This window comes from Olea europaea, chromosome 10 (genome assembly GCF_002742605.1).
Source record: "Olea europaea var. sylvestris chromosome 10, O_europaea_v1, whole genome shotgun sequence".
In the NCBI taxonomy this organism is placed as follows: domain Eukaryota; kingdom Viridiplantae; phylum Streptophyta; class Magnoliopsida; order Lamiales; family Oleaceae; genus Olea; species Olea europaea.
In genome coordinates, this window is record NC_036246.1 from 23,589,307 (window position 1) to 23,607,695 (window position 18,389).

Consider the following 18,389-nt stretch of genomic DNA (forward strand, 5'->3'; position numbering starts at 1 on the left):
GAAGTCAGTCGGCATAATCGATGATGGGTTAGGGACAAGGTTGTTTTGCATCGAAGTTTTGTTTTTGCATGTTTTGTTCAACCGCTTTCCATATGTTTTCTTATGGTATTGTATAAAAACATGTATAAGACATGATTTAATATGGTACCGGAAGTAAATTATTCAATTATATCTTCTATGTTGTGTTAAGAGACATTTTTTTTAAAAAAAAAAACTTCTCCTTGCAAGTGACAAAAGGCAGAAACGGAACAGTTTTTGGATCAAATTCAAAACGTTATTTCTGACTCCATAAACGTCTATTTGAGGCTCTAAAAATATTTTTGCGTTCCTCATTGAGTTGTCTTAATATGGGCACAAGAATCACTCAATTTGGATATCTGTGGCCTGAGATATGAATTTTTAAACGTTGAAGGGTCAAATCTGAAATTTCTGTGCAATACCTCACTGTTTTCAGTAAAACTCCCATATCATATGGTTTTGAAAATTTTTCATATTTTAACATAGAAAACTACTTGAAAATATCTTTCTAATGTCATAAATTTCATAGAAAATGGAGTTGGGATGAATTTTATAAAAATATTTGAACTTGTTGCCCCAACTAACCGTGGTAGAGCAGAGTCCGTAAATGTAAAGTATAATTTTATCGTCATGCGCTCCTGCTGGCCATTAAAATTTTATGAGAGATATTTTACCAAATTGAAAATAAGTTTCTAACATATAATACTTTCATTTAAGAGTATTTACATATAGCAAAGGTAGCAGTTTTTATATTTAGTACGTGACACTCGAAGCTTAAGTTCGGGGTGTTACACCAACTTTCCTTCAGATTGATGTGCATATGCTGTTAGGTTTGGGGTTTTTCCTGTCCACAATTCTTGTCGGGTCTTAAACCCTATACTACTGGAAGAGGACCTATTAATCAAGTAAGCTGCTATATAAGCAGCTTCAGCCCAAAACCCTTTAGCCAAACCAGAACTAATAAGCATGCATCTTACTTTATTCATTATAGTCCTATTCATTCTCTCAGCTACCCCATTTTGCTGAGGTGTGTATTTCACAGTCCTATGCCTTAATATTCCTTTCTGTTTACAGAAATTATCAAATTCTATATTACAGAACTCCAGCCCATTATCAGTTCTTAAGGTTTCCAGTTTCTTCTCTAATTGATTTTCAACAATGTTCAGCCATGTTCTGAACTTCTGGAAGGTTTCAAATTTAGCCTTTAAGGGATAAATCCAAACCGTCCTAGAGTAGTCATCTACAAGTGATAAGAAGTATTTACTTCCACCAAAGGTGGAGTGTTTTTCTGGGCCCCAAAGATCAGCATGCACATAATCCAAGGGCCTATTGGTTCTATATGAACTAGATTCAAAACTAACCTTGTGAGACTTACCTAACACACAAGTCTCACAAAACTTCATTGGCTCAATGTCATCTTTTCCAAGTAATTTTTGATTACTTAAAGATTAGCCCTTTATTTCCAATATGTCCCATTCTACTATGCCAAAGACTAGATTTGTTTTCATTAACAGTTAAAGCATTTGAATCAGGTGATATAACTGTTTCTCCCTCTAGATAATATAACCCATTCCTTTTAGGTCCTTTCATTACTACTAAAGAGCCCTTCATAATTTTCAGATTTTTATTATCAGATTTGAAGGTATATCCCTCATCTTCAAGTATCCCTAGTGAAATAAGGTTCCTTTTCAAATTTGGGACATATCTCACGTTTCTTAAAGTTCTGACAATGCCATCATACATTTTTATGGCAATGTCACTTGTCCCTATCACAGTTTGGGAATTATTATCACCCATTTACACCTTTCCTGGTTCTATTTCTTTATAGTTATAAAACCATGTTCTTTTAGGACACATATGAAAGGTACATCCAGTATCCAGAATCCAGTCTCTAAGAGAGTTTTCAGTTGACACATTTAATACATGCAGGCTATCTAATTCTGACACTGTGGCTACATTATTTTGATCATTATTGTTCCGATCTTTCGATTTTCTTTTCCAGTCAAAGCAGTCCCTTTTAAAGTGTCCCAAATTTTCGCAATTATAACACTTCTTATTACTTCTATCTTTAGATTTAGATCTACTTTTAGATCTCCCCTTCAATTTCTTGTTTTGGAAATTGAATTCCTTCTTTTTAGTTCTTCCCCTTACAAATAGGCTCTCTTCTCTATAGTTGGTTCTATTTTCTCTCCTAACTTCTAACTCTCTTGACCTTAATGCATCTATTACAATTCATTGTGTAAGTGTGTTCCTAGAATATTTTATGGCATTCTTAACATCTTTGTAGGATTCAGGCAGTGAATTTAAACGAATAACAACCAAGTCCTCATCTTCAAATTTTTTATCATTGTATGCTAAAATCTTAACTATAATACTGAAGTCACTCAAATTGACTTCCAAATCCTTTCCAGGGTCCATTTTAAAACTAAATAGCTTTTCTAACAGATATATCTTGTTAGGTAGGGTTTTGGTTAAGAATAAACCATTCAAGGCAGTCCACAAAGTTCTTGCAGTTTTAGAGTCATCAACTTGTCTAACCACATTATCAGATAGATGTAAGATTATTGAACTATAGGCAATCTCATTCATTTCTTCAATTTCGTCAGGTTTTCCTTTTAACTCATCAGAAAAAGTTGCAGGATCATCGAGGGCTTTTGCAACCCTCTATTGGACCAAAATGGCCTTCATTTTCTGCTTCCATATTGAGTAGTCCCCCTTTCCATCGAATTGAGACAATTCGACCTTCGAACCCATTACAGATTCTGTAAAAGGGTGGACATTACTAATGGATACAACAGAAAAGGTTTTTGAAAGATTTTGTTTCAAGTAGTTTCAAGAAAACCAATAGACAGTTTCAAGAAACCCAAAAAAAAATATTTAGTAACAATTTTTCAAAGATTGAGTTAAGTACAACAGATATTTGATAGTAAATTTATATATCAAGAACGGACAGATATATTACAAATTTCAGTCAGATATCTCAAGAATGCAAGGTAGGTTTTATAATTAGATCACAGGTTAGTAGATAGACAACTAGTATCTTATTTTCAGTTAACTGAATAAAGAACAGCATGCATCATGAAATCAACTATATCATGATTAACCCGTGTAAAACCAAGTTCGATAGAAATAATGGTCAGATCATACCGGGTTCTGCAGTGTTTGTTTTATACATACAAAGCATTCAACAAGCCCAACCAATTAATTCGAACCACAAACCAGTGTCACCTTCCAAAGAAAATCAAACAAATCAGTGACTGTTATTGCCAAAAATGAAATATCGAAAAAGAAATGAAAAGAATAACCAAACCGCCTGTTTTGTGTGGATCTGAAAAATCGATCTACACTGTTCGAAAAAACCCAAGAAATAACCCAGTATGGATTTGTACATATTATAGCGAACCGAACCCAGAAGCCAGAAGGCTCTGATACCAATTTGTGAAGATTTTCGGTTGATTTGTAAAAATAAACAGTAGTAAAAATGCAACACAAATATAAAATGAAAAATAACAACACAAGAACACCAAGTTGTTGACCCAGTTCAGCCGTGAATAGGCTTAATCTGGGGGGCTCAGGGATAGCTCGTTCCACTATGGCACAATCAACCTTCCAAAAGAGTAAGAGTATATCAAGAACCACTCAGAACCCACAGTTTCAGTCACCGATCTAAAGATCTCGTGAAACACACACGCACGAAATCAACCAAACGTATAGGAGTTTTACAGTACAAGATCAGCCACTCTTTCAGGCCTGATCATTAACCCAAAACATAAAATCCATAACCAGATCGCAGAAACTATACATTAAGAGAATGATTTTACAGCTTCAGAAAGGAAGAACTCGAAAAACCAGAAAGAGACGCTAGAGAAGAGAGAGAGAGAGAGAGAAGAATCTGGAATTAACCCCAAAAGTCACGAGACTTTTGTTTAAGTTGGAAGGTCACATCCCGAAGGGATGATCTCAGCCGACGGTTTGATCCAATGGTCCAAAATCGGTCTCAACTAGCACAATCCAAGTGAGTATCATGTATCCAATAGTCAAGTGCCAATTAGGCAGAGTTTTTCCAAATAAGCTGAAATCTTAATTGACAAAAGTAGCACTCTTTTTAGAGTGTTTTGAGAAGCACCAATTTTTTCACAACCACAAAGGCAACACCAATTAGAGATTTTTCAATAACAGAGACATAGGCACACAAAAGCAAAGACTGGTTTTTCTACTATATGCACAAAGCAGAGACCGATTTTGGTTGTGTGAAAAAAGTGAAGCTAAGAGTCCAATTTATATGCAAAGGAAAATAAATTTCCTAGAAAGAACCGACAGGATAGAGTTGAAGAAAACTGAAAATGATTATCAAAGATAAGGATAGTATAACCATTGCAATCATCTAAATCTCAGGTGATTTAGAATTATTTCCATAGTTGGGTATTGAGCACCCAGCCCACTGAGCTAATTTCCTCTAAATACCCAACACAATTGGGTTACATCAATTGTGGCATGGATTTATAATTCTTCAATCCTACGATTATAGCTTATGAAGTTAAACGAGCCATGATTTTTCATCATTATCTAAGAGATTTAGGCGTCACTTACTAAAATGCCCAACAACCTCCACCTTAATTCCAAATCAACCTGCAAGTTAGATAAGATAACAAATAGCTTAGGAAAAGAGACTTACAAATTTGTACCGATGTTTAGAAGATCAAGGCAGCTTCTAAACTTTACCAATGGAAGCACCTTAGTTCCCATGTCTGCAGAATTATACTCTGAAAGGACTTTCTCAAGTTTTACCAGATCTTAAGAAACCATATCTCTAATGAAATGCAGTGTAACATCTATATATTTAGTACTTTCATAAGAGACAGGATTTTTGCATAGGTGAATAGCAGATTGACTATCAGAATATATTGTAACATTGCCATAAAAAACACCAAGTTCATTTAATACACATTTAAACCACAAAGATTCTTTGAAGGCTTCAGTAGAAGCAATATATTCCGATTTAATGGTGGATAATGCAACAACATGTTGTTGTTGTGATTTCCAACTAACACATGAATTACACAAAGTAAACATGTTGGATGACGTAATTTCCTATTATCTCTGTCACCAACTTAATTAGTATCAGTAAAACCTTTTAATTTTACTCCTTCAGTATTAAACTTATATATCAAGTCAGTATTGCATGTTCCTTTCAAATATCTAAACAGCCATTTTAAAGCTTCACAATGTTTGGGACCAGGGTTGGATATATACCTGCTAAGTATACTAACAACAAAGGCTAAGTCAAATCTAGTACACACTATTAGAAACATCACAGACCCAATGACATTTGTATATGGAATCATTTTCATATATTCCTCTTCCTATTCATTAGTAGGTGATTGTTCTTTAGATAATGCAAAATGATTAGCTAAAGGCAATGTAACAGGTTTGCATTCATTCATGCCAAATTTTTTCGAAGTTTTCATGATATGTGGAGCTTGATGCAAAAATAAAATTGAATTAGACCTATTTCTTTGAATTTTCATGCCTAAGATTCTTTTGCCATTACCTACGTCTTTCATATCAAATTCATTACTCAAAATAGTTTTTATATCATTTAGCAACTTCAAGTTGAGACCAATCAAAAGCATATCGTCCACATATAGCAACAAAAGCACATAGTTATTATTATGTGCATTACCTTGATTGTTTAAGTAATGATCAAATTCACTCCTTTTAAAATCAACTATTTAATAAACGAATCAAAACGTTTGTACCATTATTTAGGAGATTGTTTTAGACCATACAAAGAGCGCTTAAGAAAACACATATGATCAGGTTTTTGTTTATTTTCAAAACCCTTAAGTTGGTCCATAAAAATCTTTTCATCAAGTTCTCCATGCAGAAAAGCAGTTTTAACATCAAATTGTTCAAGTTCCCAATTAAAATGCACAACTAATGCAAACATAGTCCTAATTGTGGTATACTTAACAACTGTGGAAAAGATTTAATTATAATCTACTCCTTCCTTTTGCGTGTAATTTTTGGCCACAAGTATAGCCTTAAACCTTATAGCCTTTCATTTGGTAATTCATTCTAAAAATTCATTTACACCCAATAATAGACTTCTCGTTAGGTCTTGGGACTAATTCTCATGTTTGATTCTTATTAAGGAAATTTATCTCTTCTTTCATTGCATTCACCCAATCCTTAGATTGTTCACTCCTCAAAGTTTCTTCGTACGTATTTGGTTCCCAATCAACTAGTTCTTCATAACTAGCATAAGCAAGTTCAAAATCAGACTCTAACCTTTGAGGCACCCTATATGTTCTTCTAACTCTCTCTCTAGCTAACTGGTAATCAAACAAAGGGTTTTGCTCTCCTTGATGTTCCTCTATAACCTCCCCTCTCTCAATATTTTCAATCTGATTATCTTCTAATTCAGGATTTTGATGCTCCAACTCAATTGAGGTGGTGGGGGTTTGAACACTTAAAGGCCTTAAATCCATTTGAAATTCATCACTAGTGTTTTCTTGTTGTTTTTCTCTCAAGGTGTCACTTTCTGTTTTAGACACGATAGTTCAGACTCATTAAATGTAACATCACGACTTATGATGATCTTAACTCCAGTTTGACTTCTACCCCCAAAGCCTATACCCCTTTAACTCATTCAAGGTATCCTAAGAAAACACATTTTGTAACTCTAGGTTCTAGTTTTCTCTCATTTTGATGAGAGAAAACAACACAACCAAAAATTTTTAACATAGTATAGTCAACACATTTACTATACCATTTTTCATGTGGAGTATCACCATTTAATGCAATAGAAGGTGTCAAATTAATCAGATAACACATAGTCATAACAACTTTATCCCAAAAAGATTTAGGAATATTAGAACTCAACATCATACATGTAACTTTGTCAAATAAAGTACGATTCATACGTTTAGCCACCCCATTCTGTTGAGGTGTATAAGGAACAGTTTTATATCTAGTAATTTCACATTTTTCATCAAAATCTTTATTACAAAATTCTAGGCTATTATCAGTTTTTAGATATTTTATCTTTTTGCCAGTTTGAATTTCAACTTCCAATTTCCATATTTTGAAAATTTTAAAAGTTTCAATTTTATCCTTTAACAGATAAACTCACACTCTACGAGAATAATCATCAATTATGGACAAAAAATATATATTACCACCCATTATAGGATTAGTAGCAGGCCCCCATAAATTAGTATGAATATATTCTAAAACTTTAGTAGTTTTGTGCATGCCAGATGAAAAAGATGACTTATGAAGTTTACCAAGGATATAGTGATCACAAAAGGCATATTAGACACACGGTCCTTTCCAAATACATCGTTATCATTTAGCAGTTTAAGTCATTTAATACTTATGTGAGCTAATCTATTGTGCCACTTGTGTGTGTAATCTTTGTTGGTCAAATTTAAAGAGGAAGATGAATTTTTAATAATTTCAACAATAGTAACATAAATACTATTTCTTTTATTACCTTTACATGTGACAAGAGCACCGTTAATCATTTTTAGCATGTTATTTCCAATTTTACCTATAATACCCCGAACTTCACGTTCTACATTTGGCCAATATGATTCATGCATTCAATGCTAATTACATTGTCATTTGTATCAATTTCCTGATTGCCTTCTCTTAAAACGATGCATTTGATCATCAAGGCTTTAAAATCTTTACATGGTGATAACCTTCGACTCTTCAATCTAGGTAGTGAATTTTATATTGAGCTATGATAGAAAGTTAGATTAACTAAATGTTGGAGATTGGCTTGGTAAGTAATGTAATATTTGAAAGGCCGAAAATTTGTATCAACGAAGGTTCAAGCTTCCATTCGGTTGATCGAGACCACCTTAAACCCTAGATAGGTAATTCACATATTTGGGACATGAGGGATGAAGTGACATTATCACAACGTAATAATATATGTCTTATATGACATTATAAATATTGAGGTGCGAATTGTTGAAATCAGTTGAGAATCGGGTAAGAAATTAAATGAACAGTTGAGGAATTAGATCTATAAAATACTTTGGGATCTTAATGCAAGTGAAATAGATTGTAAACACATTAAAATAAACCGATGACACTTGATTTATACCTGCAAGGATAGATGTAAAATTAGAATTTAATCAAAGGAGACAACTCCTACTTAACATGTGATGACTTGCCACTTTAACATCTAATCCCTTCAACCTTAAGCCTCCAACACGTCCTATAAGTCCTTAGAACTTTACACAAGATATTTATAACTCTTCTAAGTCACATATAGCTCCATGTGGTGCAAGGGAGAAGTCAAAGTTGGCTGCAATAAGCCACCTCCTACTTGGACAGCTCATGCTAGGGGACTTTTTACTTTAATATATAATTGCTTCAACCTGAAGGCATAAATTTCCTGTCTAATCCCCAAGGACTTAATATAGTATGAATATATATCTTAAATATCATAAATGGACACAAAAATAATGGTAGAAAAGTCAAGTATTGCAGCCAAGATGACAGCTCCTGCTTAGTGACTCACCTTGATTGCTTGAGGTGGCTGCAGCCCATGATATTCTTAATCCTTAAGTAATATGCACGACTTCAACCATTTAAAGACCACTCATTTACCTCCTAGATAATATATTAACTCCCTTGACTCGTCCCTAAGTGATTCCAAGTGAAAAGAGGGTGAAACAGTTAAAGAGAAGTAGAAACAAGAAGTTGGAATTTCTGAACAGCTTTGTTACTCCACAGTTTTGAGGTTTGTTTCTATTATTTCTTAAGGGGCTTATGATTTCTTGAACATCTGAACTTGTTTATGATTAAGTTGCAGTGTTGTTAATGATGTTATGATGCCTAAATAGGGGTAATTAATTGCAAGAATTTGAAAGAAAGTAATCCGGACAGAGATGAGGAATTGCTGGATTGAGTGATTTATACCTTGATTTTGGGATGATACTTAGTGTTTAACTTATATATATCAATATGAACGTTTTTATATGTAATTAGGGAGTGTAGAAATGATTTTAATGGCCTACAATTCTGTTGGTATCATAATAATAAAATGGAAACCGAAAACAGTCAAAGGGAAAAATTGCCTGATTTTGTGTAGTGGAAAATGGACTATTTTTGAAGCTCCAAACACTTCATTTTTCACAAAGTTATGATCTGATTATCTTCACATATATGTTATAGGTTTGTGGTAAAAGTTTGGGAGCCGTTAAATGTAGGTAAGGACATGAAAAAGAATTTGAAAAATGAGTGGACGGTGATGGAAACCTAGAAAACAGATTCTGTCCATTTGGGTATTTAATGTGATTTCAACATTTAGATGTCCCCTAATGAACTCTTGGGCCTAGAAAATATATCCTAAGGAATACTAGGTTGTCGAAAATAATTGGATGACGTTGACGTTCATAATTGGACTCGAGAGATAGCGAGACTTATGGGATTAGTTTATAATGCCATCGGTAACTTGAAATAATGATTTTGTCTAAATTGTTTTGGCGTGAATGGACGTATTTTGGGATTGTGTGTCTTAAGATTATTAAATGGAGGATTGTATTTAATATTAGATAATAATACAGGCGACTTTTCGACGTTGAGCGAAAAAAGGAATTGATACACACTCCATAGGAGCTTACACACATAAAGGCGAAAGGTAAGTGAAAATCCATTTGCAACTACGATGCAAGAACCTAGTATATGTGACATTGTAATGTTGAAATATCTACATAACTTTGATAAGAGGCTTATAGCACATCATATGGTGGTTACGATCATTGAGTATGAGGTTGCGTAACCTATTGACATCGATTTTTATTAAATACGTCATTTATGAGTATTTTCATATGCATGCACGACATGTAACATGGTTGAAAATCCTGCATGCAAAATATGATTTCAAAGTGAGTTTCATTATAAATGTTTTATTGACCACTACTAGGGCACCAAGGCATGTGAGGCATGCTTATGTGATATGTTTGGCATTACGAGTGTTATTTCCTGGGTGATTGCAAAGGTAGATAGGGAATGGGCCTTTGGTGATCACGGGAGGGCGGACCACTCGACTGTGCCGTTGTGATATTATGATTATTGGCGCTACCGGGTGGAAGACTTCTTGGGTGATCATAGGGGTAGTCAGAGGATAGGCCTCTAGTGGTCACGAGAGGATGGTCCACTTGTCGGTGTCGATTTCATACTTTCCATTTGATTATTGATATTGATATTATGCAGAGCTCTATCCGGTGCATAGTAGGTTGGTCAAGGGCCCAATAAAATGAAAGATTTCAAGTGAAATGATTTCTAGTTGACTTTGACGAATATTGAAATATAATACTTTTTATCGTGATATTTAAAATAAATGGCATGGTGTCATATGTCGTTATTACTCATGTTCAGGACATGCGTGATTTTGCTTACTAAGCATTGGCTTATGTAGTTCTTGCATTGTAGGTGAACATGGAACTACATAGATAGCATGGCTAGTTGTGGAGCTCCTATAGGATTCCAGAGTTCGATGTACATGGATGACGACCTGTAGGGTTATTTTGTAGGCTGCCATCTGTAGGGTTATATTTTGGAATCCTATATAGTGTACTTTTGAAATAGTCTGTAGACATGTTTATAAGCTCTGAATATATATGTTGGATTATGGCGATATGGTTTTAGATTTCGATATATTATATGATCGGGTCACAGGTGATTAGAAGTTAACAAACTCGAAAAAAAAATATATGTAAAATTCTATGTCTAGGTTGTGTATAGATATCAATATTAATTTTGGGGTGTGACAGAGAGGAGCGAGGTTATAATTCTGTAGACTGTCCATGTACATGATCTCGGAATATGAAAGAGCACAGCTATGCCAGTAAGTTTTATTTGTTGCATTATTTTTTTGCATATTTCATGAACGATATTGGCCAACCTTTATTTGTAACCATGGTGAGAACCAGAGATACTGCTAGTAATAGAGCTAGAACTCTAGTGCAAGAGGCATCTGTTCAAGATGACAATCAAGATGTTGTTATTGATAGGCTTACAGAATTAGTTGAACGCCAATCTCAACAAATTCAGCAATTAATATTACAAAGAGAAAGAGGAGAACATCAAAGGGCTGAATTTATACAACCACAACAAAGGGCTGAACATATTGAGGCGGTTGGGGAAAGATTTAGAAAACCAAACCCTCCAATATTTGAGGATGCATTAGATCCAACTGCAGCAGAGGATTGGTTGAGAACTTTAGAGAATATGTTCAGGTAAACGAGAGTCTCAGAAGTAGAAAAAGTGGTTTGTGCATCCTTTATGCTACGAGGTAATGCTGGACATTGGTGGGATACGATGAGTAGCATGGAAGATGTAAATGCCATGACTTGGGAGAGATTTAAAGAGTTATTTCGTAATAAATATTTTACAGCTCCTATTCGAGCCATGAAGATGAATGAATTTATACAACTAAGACAAGGAGGGATGACAGTGGGGGAGTATATTCGTAAGTTTGAACAACTATCTAGGTTTGCAACCCACATGATTAATACTGATGCATTAAAAGCAGAAAAGTTTCTTGAGGGGTTAAGACCAGAACTATATAGAGATGTAAGCATGGCAGGAATCCTAGATGTTTCATATTCTCAAATTGTAGAGAGAGCATTAGTTGTTGAACAAGCTAAACAAAGAATTAGTCGTGCTCAAGAGGCTCGACGACAGTTTAGGCAAGGTCAAGGACAGCGTTGGCCTAGAAATAAAAAAAGAGGTAGGAGACGTGCTAAATATCTTAAGGATGAAGGGATTGAGTGTTAAAATGACAACTATTCCAAGCTTGAGGTGCCAAGCACGACGTGTCTTCATTGTAGCCATACTTGATTTTCAACCATTATATTTGGACCAATTTATGATTATAAGATATATATTCATCCTATAATAAGTGCTTAAGAAGTAGGACACGAGATTGATGCCTTAAGGTTGGGTGTTAAAATGATAAATATTAAAAGCATGAGGTGTTTAAGCATGAGGTGGTCACTAGTAAAAAAAAATCTGATTTTATATCTATCTTTGCAGGTATAAATCAAGTATCCTGGGCTTATGTTAATGTCTTTACAATCCATTTCACTTGCCCTAAGATCCCAAAATATTTTATAGAGCTAATTCCTCAATCGTTCATTTAATTACTTACCCGATTGACACCCCATTCTCGACCAATTTCATCAAATCGCACCTCGATATTTATAATGTCATATGAGACACATATTATCGCATCATGATCATGCTCCTTTATGTATCATGTCCCAAATATGTCAATTACCTATCTAGGGTTTAAGGTGGTCTCGATCAACCGAATGGAAAGCTTGAACCTTCGTTGATACAAATTTTTGGCCTTTCAAATATTACATTACTTACCAAGCCAATCTCTAACATTTAGTTAATCTAACTTTCTATCATAGTTCAATATAAAATTCACCACCTAGATCGAAGAGTCGAAGGTTATCATCATGTAAAGATTTTAAAGTCTTGATGATCAAATGCATCGTTTTAAGAGAAGGCAATCAGGAAATTGATACAAATGACAATGTAATTAGCATGGAATGCATGAATCATATTGGTCAAATGTAGACATCCTCCCCTCCTTATAAAAATTTCATCTTCGAAATTTGCTTACCAAAAAGTTCAGGATATTTAATCCGCATTTCATCTTCTCTTTCCCAAGTGGCCTCTTCTGTTGACTGATTCCGCCACAATATCTTAACCAATGGAATTTTCTTACTTCTCAGTTGCTTTATCTCTAGTTGAAGGATCTCTATCTGCTTTTCTTCGTAAGTCAAATCTGGTTTTATTTCCATCGGTTCATTCGGTTCATTCCTCAATACATGAGAAGGATTTCCAATATATTTTCTTAGCATGGATATATGAAACACATTATGTACTTGAGATATCGATGAAGGAAGGTCAAGTTTGTAGGCAACATTCCCGATTCTCTCAATAATAGTAAATGGATCAATATATCTCGGGCTTAGTTTTCCCTTCTTTCCAAACCGCTTCACTCCTTTCATTGGTGCTATCTTCAAAAATACTTGATCTCCCACAGTAAATTCTAACATTCTTCTTCTTTGATCTGCATAGCTTTCTGTCGGTCTTGAGTAGTTTGCATTCGTTGACATATTTGTATCACAACTTCAGCAATTTCACGAACCATCTCTGGTCCTAATAGTTTTCTTTCTCCAACATCATCCTAATAAATTGGAGATCTACATTTTCTACCATATAATGCCTCATAAGGAGCCATTCCAATTGTAGCCTGATAACTATTGTTGTATACGAATTCCACCAAAGGTAAAAATTTACTCCACTGGCCTTGGAAGTCTAATACACAAGCCCTCAGCATATCTTCCAATATTTATATTGTTCTTTTTGATTGCCCATCAGTTTGAGGATGATAAGCTGTGCTAAAAGATTATTGTGTTCCTAAAGCCTTATGTAAGCTTCTCCAGAAGAGAGATAAAAACTTAGAATCCCTGTCTGAGATAATAAATAGTGGTACTCCATGAAGTCTGACTATTTCTTGTACATAAAGTTGAGCATATCGGTCCATGGAATAAGTGGAACAAACTGGAATGAAATGGGCTGATTTTGTTAACCTATCCACAATAACCCAAATACTATCATATCCTTTAGTCATTTTTGGTAATTTCACCACAAAGTCCATTGTGATTCTTTCCCATTTCCATTCTGGGATAGGTAATGGTTGTAATGTTTCTGCTGACTTTTGATGTTTTGCTTTTATCTATTGACAGGTTAAACATTGTCCCACATATTCAGCTATCTCACTTTTCATGTTCGGCCACCAATACTGCAACTTCAAATCTCTATACATTTTAGTAGCTCCTGGATGAACAGAATATGGTGTCATATGAGCTTTAGATAAAATATCACCTCGGATATTTTTTGCATTAGGTATATATAATCGTCCTCTAAACCGCAAGATATCATCTGCTGATATATGAAAAATCTGAAGCTTTTCCATCATATATATCATTCTTTATCTTGTAACAATATCATCTTCCTGTTGTCCTTGTTGAATTTTGTTCAGTAAAGTTGGCTGAAGTGTCAACACAGCAAGTTTAGCCTCTATAGATCCTTGTGACACAACTTCAATACCCATTTTTTTTAAATCTATCAATTCTAATTTTTGAGTTACAATCATACTCACAAAACTGGATGTCGACTTCCTACTCAATGCATCAGCTACAACATTAGCCTTATCGGGATGATAGTTTATAACACAATCATAATCCTTTACCAACTCTAGCCACCTTCTTTGTCTCATATTCAATTCCTTTTGTGTAAATAGATACTTCAAACTTTTGTGATCAGTGTAAATCTCACACCGCTCTCTATACAAATAATGCCTCCATATCTTAAGTGCAAACACAACTGCGGCGAGTTCCAAATCATGTGTAGGGTAGTTCTTTTCGTACTCTTTTAGTTGTCTAGAGGCATATGCAATAACTTTACCATTTTGCATCAATACAGATCCCAAACCATTCTTTGAAGTATCACTATAAACTACAAAATTCCAGTACCAGATGGGATAGAAAGGATAGGGGCTGAAGTTAGTCTTTTCTTCAATTCCTGAAAACTTTGCTCACAAGCATCTGTGCATTCAAACTTAGTACTCTTACTGGTTAATTTCGTTAAAGAAAAAGCTATTTTGGAAAATCCTTCGACAAATCTACGATAATATCCAACTAAACCCATAAAACTTCTGACCTCTGAAGGATTTGTAGGTCGTGGCCAATTATTAATAGTCTCTACTTTACTTAGATCTACTAATATACCCTCACCCGATACTACATGTCCCAAAAATACAACTCTATCTAACCAAAATTCACATTTCTTAAACTTAGCATATAACTGCTTGTCCTTTAAGACCTGCAGAACTATTCTCAAGTGTTTCGCATATTCTTCCTTAGTACGAGAATAAATAAGGATATCATCAATACATACAATTACAAACTTATCGAGAAAGTCTCCAAATACCCTATTCATCAGATCCATAAAAGCTGCTGGGGCATTTGTTAACCCAAATGGCATTACCAAAAACTCATAATGACCATATCTCGTACTAAATGCTGTCTTAGAAATGTCATCTCCCTTTATTTTAAGTTGATGGTATCCAGATCGCAAATCAATCTTCAAAAATACAGATGCACCCTGAAGTTGATCAAACAAATCATCAATTCTCGGTAATGGGTATTTATTTTTAATTGTCACCTTATTCAACTCTCAATAATCGATGCACAGCCTCATAGTACCGTCCTTTTTACGAACAAACGATACTGGTGCACCCCATGGTGAAAAGCTAGGTCTAATAAAACCTTTATCTAACAACTCTTGTAATTGTAATTTCAACTCTTTTAGTTCAGTTGGGGCCATTCTATATGGAGCCTTGGAAATTGGAGATGTTCCTAGAATTAAATCAATTACAAACACTATCTCACGATCTAGTGGTACCCCAGGTAAATCATCAGGAAATACCTCTGAAAATTCTTGTGCCACTGGCACATCACTAAGATTCGGATTGTGTTGTGCTTCAATAGCATTAACACTAACCAAATACCCTGCACACCCACTATCTAGTAACATTTGTGCTTTCAATACCGATATGGTTGGAAATCTAAAATCTTTTTCGATCCCAATGAATGTAAATGGCTCATTTCCCAAAGGTTGAAAGGTTACTGACTTCCTCATACAATCTATGGTAGCTTGATATTTTGACAAACAATCCATACCCAAAATTATATCATAATCTTTCATTTCTAACACAATTAAATCTGTATAGAGCTCTCGATTTTCTATGAGGATCGCACATGCTCTTACAATTAGATTGGTTTGTTGTACATCTCCAGATGGAATAGTTACACTATAACTAACCTCTTGTATATCAGGTGTCCTACCCAACCTCCTCACATACTCAGTAGACACAAATGAATGTGTGGCTCCAGAATCAAATAGTACTAGTGCTGTGATGCCAAAAATAGAGAATTTACCTATTACCAAGGATGGATTTGTCTCAGCATCACATATGATAATAGTAAACACCCTAGCTGGCACTTTCTTTTGCTCCATAGGGTTTGGATTACTTGGGCATGCTCTAGCAAGTTGTCCCATCTTTCCACAAACATAACATGTTCTAGTCTCTATAGGACATGCTCCAGTATGCTGTCCACCACATTTGGGACAAGATGGTTGTGTTGTTGAGGCTTTTCCTTGATCTATCCTTGAATGTTTGCCCTGATCCCAATGTTGTTGTCCTTGTCTCGGTTGAAACTTAGGCTTCTGAATCTGTCCTTGGAAAGTTCTTTTCTTATCATTTCTAGACCAATGCTGTCCTTGACCTTGCCTAAACTGTCGTCGAGCCTCTTGAGCATGACCAATTCTTTGTTCAGCTTGTTCAGCAACTAATGCTCTCTCTGCAATTTGAGAATATGAAACATCTTGGATTCCTGCCATACTTACATCTCTATATAGTTCTGGTCTTAACCCCTCAAGAAACCTTTCTACCTTTAATGCATCAGTATTAATTGTTGAATTTGTTGAGATTGTCGCTCAACTAGTTCCGTTAGTCTACCAATAACAACATCCTGACTGTCATCTTGAACAGATGCCTCTTGTCCTGGAGTTCTAGCTCTACTACAACTAGCATCTCTGGTTCTCACCATGGTTGCAAACAAAGGTTGGCCAATATCATTCATGAAATATGCAACAAATAAAACTTACTGGCATAGTTGTGCTCTTTCGTACTCCAAGATCATGTACATGGACAGTCTACAGAATTATAACCTTGCTCTGATACCACTCTCTGTCACACCCCAAAATTAATATTGATATCTATATACAACCTAGACATAGAATTTTACATATATTTTTTTTCGAGTTTGTTAACTTTTAATCACCTGTGACACGATCATATAATATATCGAAACCCAAAATCATATCGCCATAATCCAACATATATATTCAGAGCTTATAAACATGTTTACAGACCATTTTAAAAGTACACTATATAGGATTCCAAAATATAACCCTACAGATGGCAACCTACAAAGTAACCCTACAGGTCGTCATCCATGTACATCGAACTCTGGAATCCTGTAGGAGCTCCACAGCTAGCCATGCTCTCTATGTAGTTTCATGTTCACCTACAATGCAAGAACTACATAAGCCAATACTTAGTAAGCAAAATCATGCATGTCCTGAACATGAGTAATAACGACATATGACACCATGCCATTTACTTTAAATATCACGATAAAAAGTATCATATTTCAATATTCGTCAAAGTCAACTAGAAATCATTTCACTTGAAATCTTTCATTTCATTGGGCCTTGACCCACCTACTATGCACCGGATAGAGCTCTGCATAATATCAATATCAATAATCAAATGGCAAGTATGAAATTGACACCGACAAGTGGACCATCCTCTCGTGACCACTAGAGGCCTATCCCCTGACTACCCCTATGATCACCCAAGAAGTCTCTCACCCGGCAGCACCAATAATCATAATATCACAAGGGCACAGTCGAGTGGTCCGCCCTCCCGTGATCACCAAAGGCCCATCCCCTATCTACCTTCGCAATCACCCAGGAAGTAACACCCGCAATGCCAAACATATCATATAAGCATGCCTCACATGCCTCGGTGCCCTACTAGTGGTCAATAAAATATTTATAATGAAACTCACTTTGAAATCATATTTTGCATGCAGGATTTTTAACCATGTTACATGTCGTGCATGCATATGAAAATACTCATAAATGACGTATTTAATAAAAATCAGTGTCAATAGGTTACGCAACCTCATACTCAATGATCGTAACCACCATGTGATGTGCTATAAGCCTCTTATCAAAGTTATGTATATATTTCAACATTACTATGTCACATATACTAGGTTCTTGCATCGTAGTTGCAAATGGATTTTCACTTACCTTTCGTCTTTATGTGTGTAAGCTCCTATGGAGTGTGTATCAATTCCCTTTTTCGCTCAACGTCAAAAAGTCGCCTGTATTATCATCTAATATTAAATACAATCCTCCATTTAATAATCTTAACACACACAATCCCAAAATACGTCCATTCACGCCAAAATAATTTAGACAAAATCATTATTTCAAGTTACCGATGGCATTACAAACTAATCCCATAAGTCTCGCTATTTCTCGAGTCCAATTATGAACGTCAACGTCATCCAATTGTTTTCGACAACCTAGTATTCCTTAGGATATATTTTCTAGGCCCAAGAGTTCATTAGGGGACATCTAAATGTTGAAATCACATTAAATACCCAAATGGACAGAATCTGTTTTCT

At 35.0% G+C, this 18,389-nt stretch overlaps 1 protein-coding gene and 1 long non-coding RNA gene across 2 annotated transcripts; one reads left to right on the plus strand and one right to left on the minus strand.

The window, feature by feature from the left end:
* The first annotated feature begins 8,682 nt into the window (after positions 1-8,682).
* On the plus strand, positions 8,683-10,593 carry LOC111402685. Its single transcript, XR_002704329.1, has 3 exons — positions 8,683-8,779; positions 9,606-9,679; positions 10,474-10,593. It is a non-coding gene; the product is annotated as an uncharacterized LOC111402685 (long non-coding RNA).
* Positions 10,594-12,644: 2,051 nt separating this feature from the next.
* On the minus strand, positions 12,645-13,175 carry LOC111400424. The gene has a single exon (XM_023027845.1). The coding sequence runs from the start codon at positions 13,173-13,175 to the stop codon at positions 12,645-12,647; it is 531 nt and encodes a 176-aa protein (XP_022883613.1).
* Positions 13,176-18,389: the final 5,214 nt, after the last annotated feature.

Bases quoted from the DNA above. Each gene is read 5' to 3' on its own strand.
- LOC111400424 (XM_023027845.1), bottom strand. From the start codon at position 13,175: ATGTCAACGAATGCAAACTACTCAAGACCGACAGAAAGCTATGCAGAT.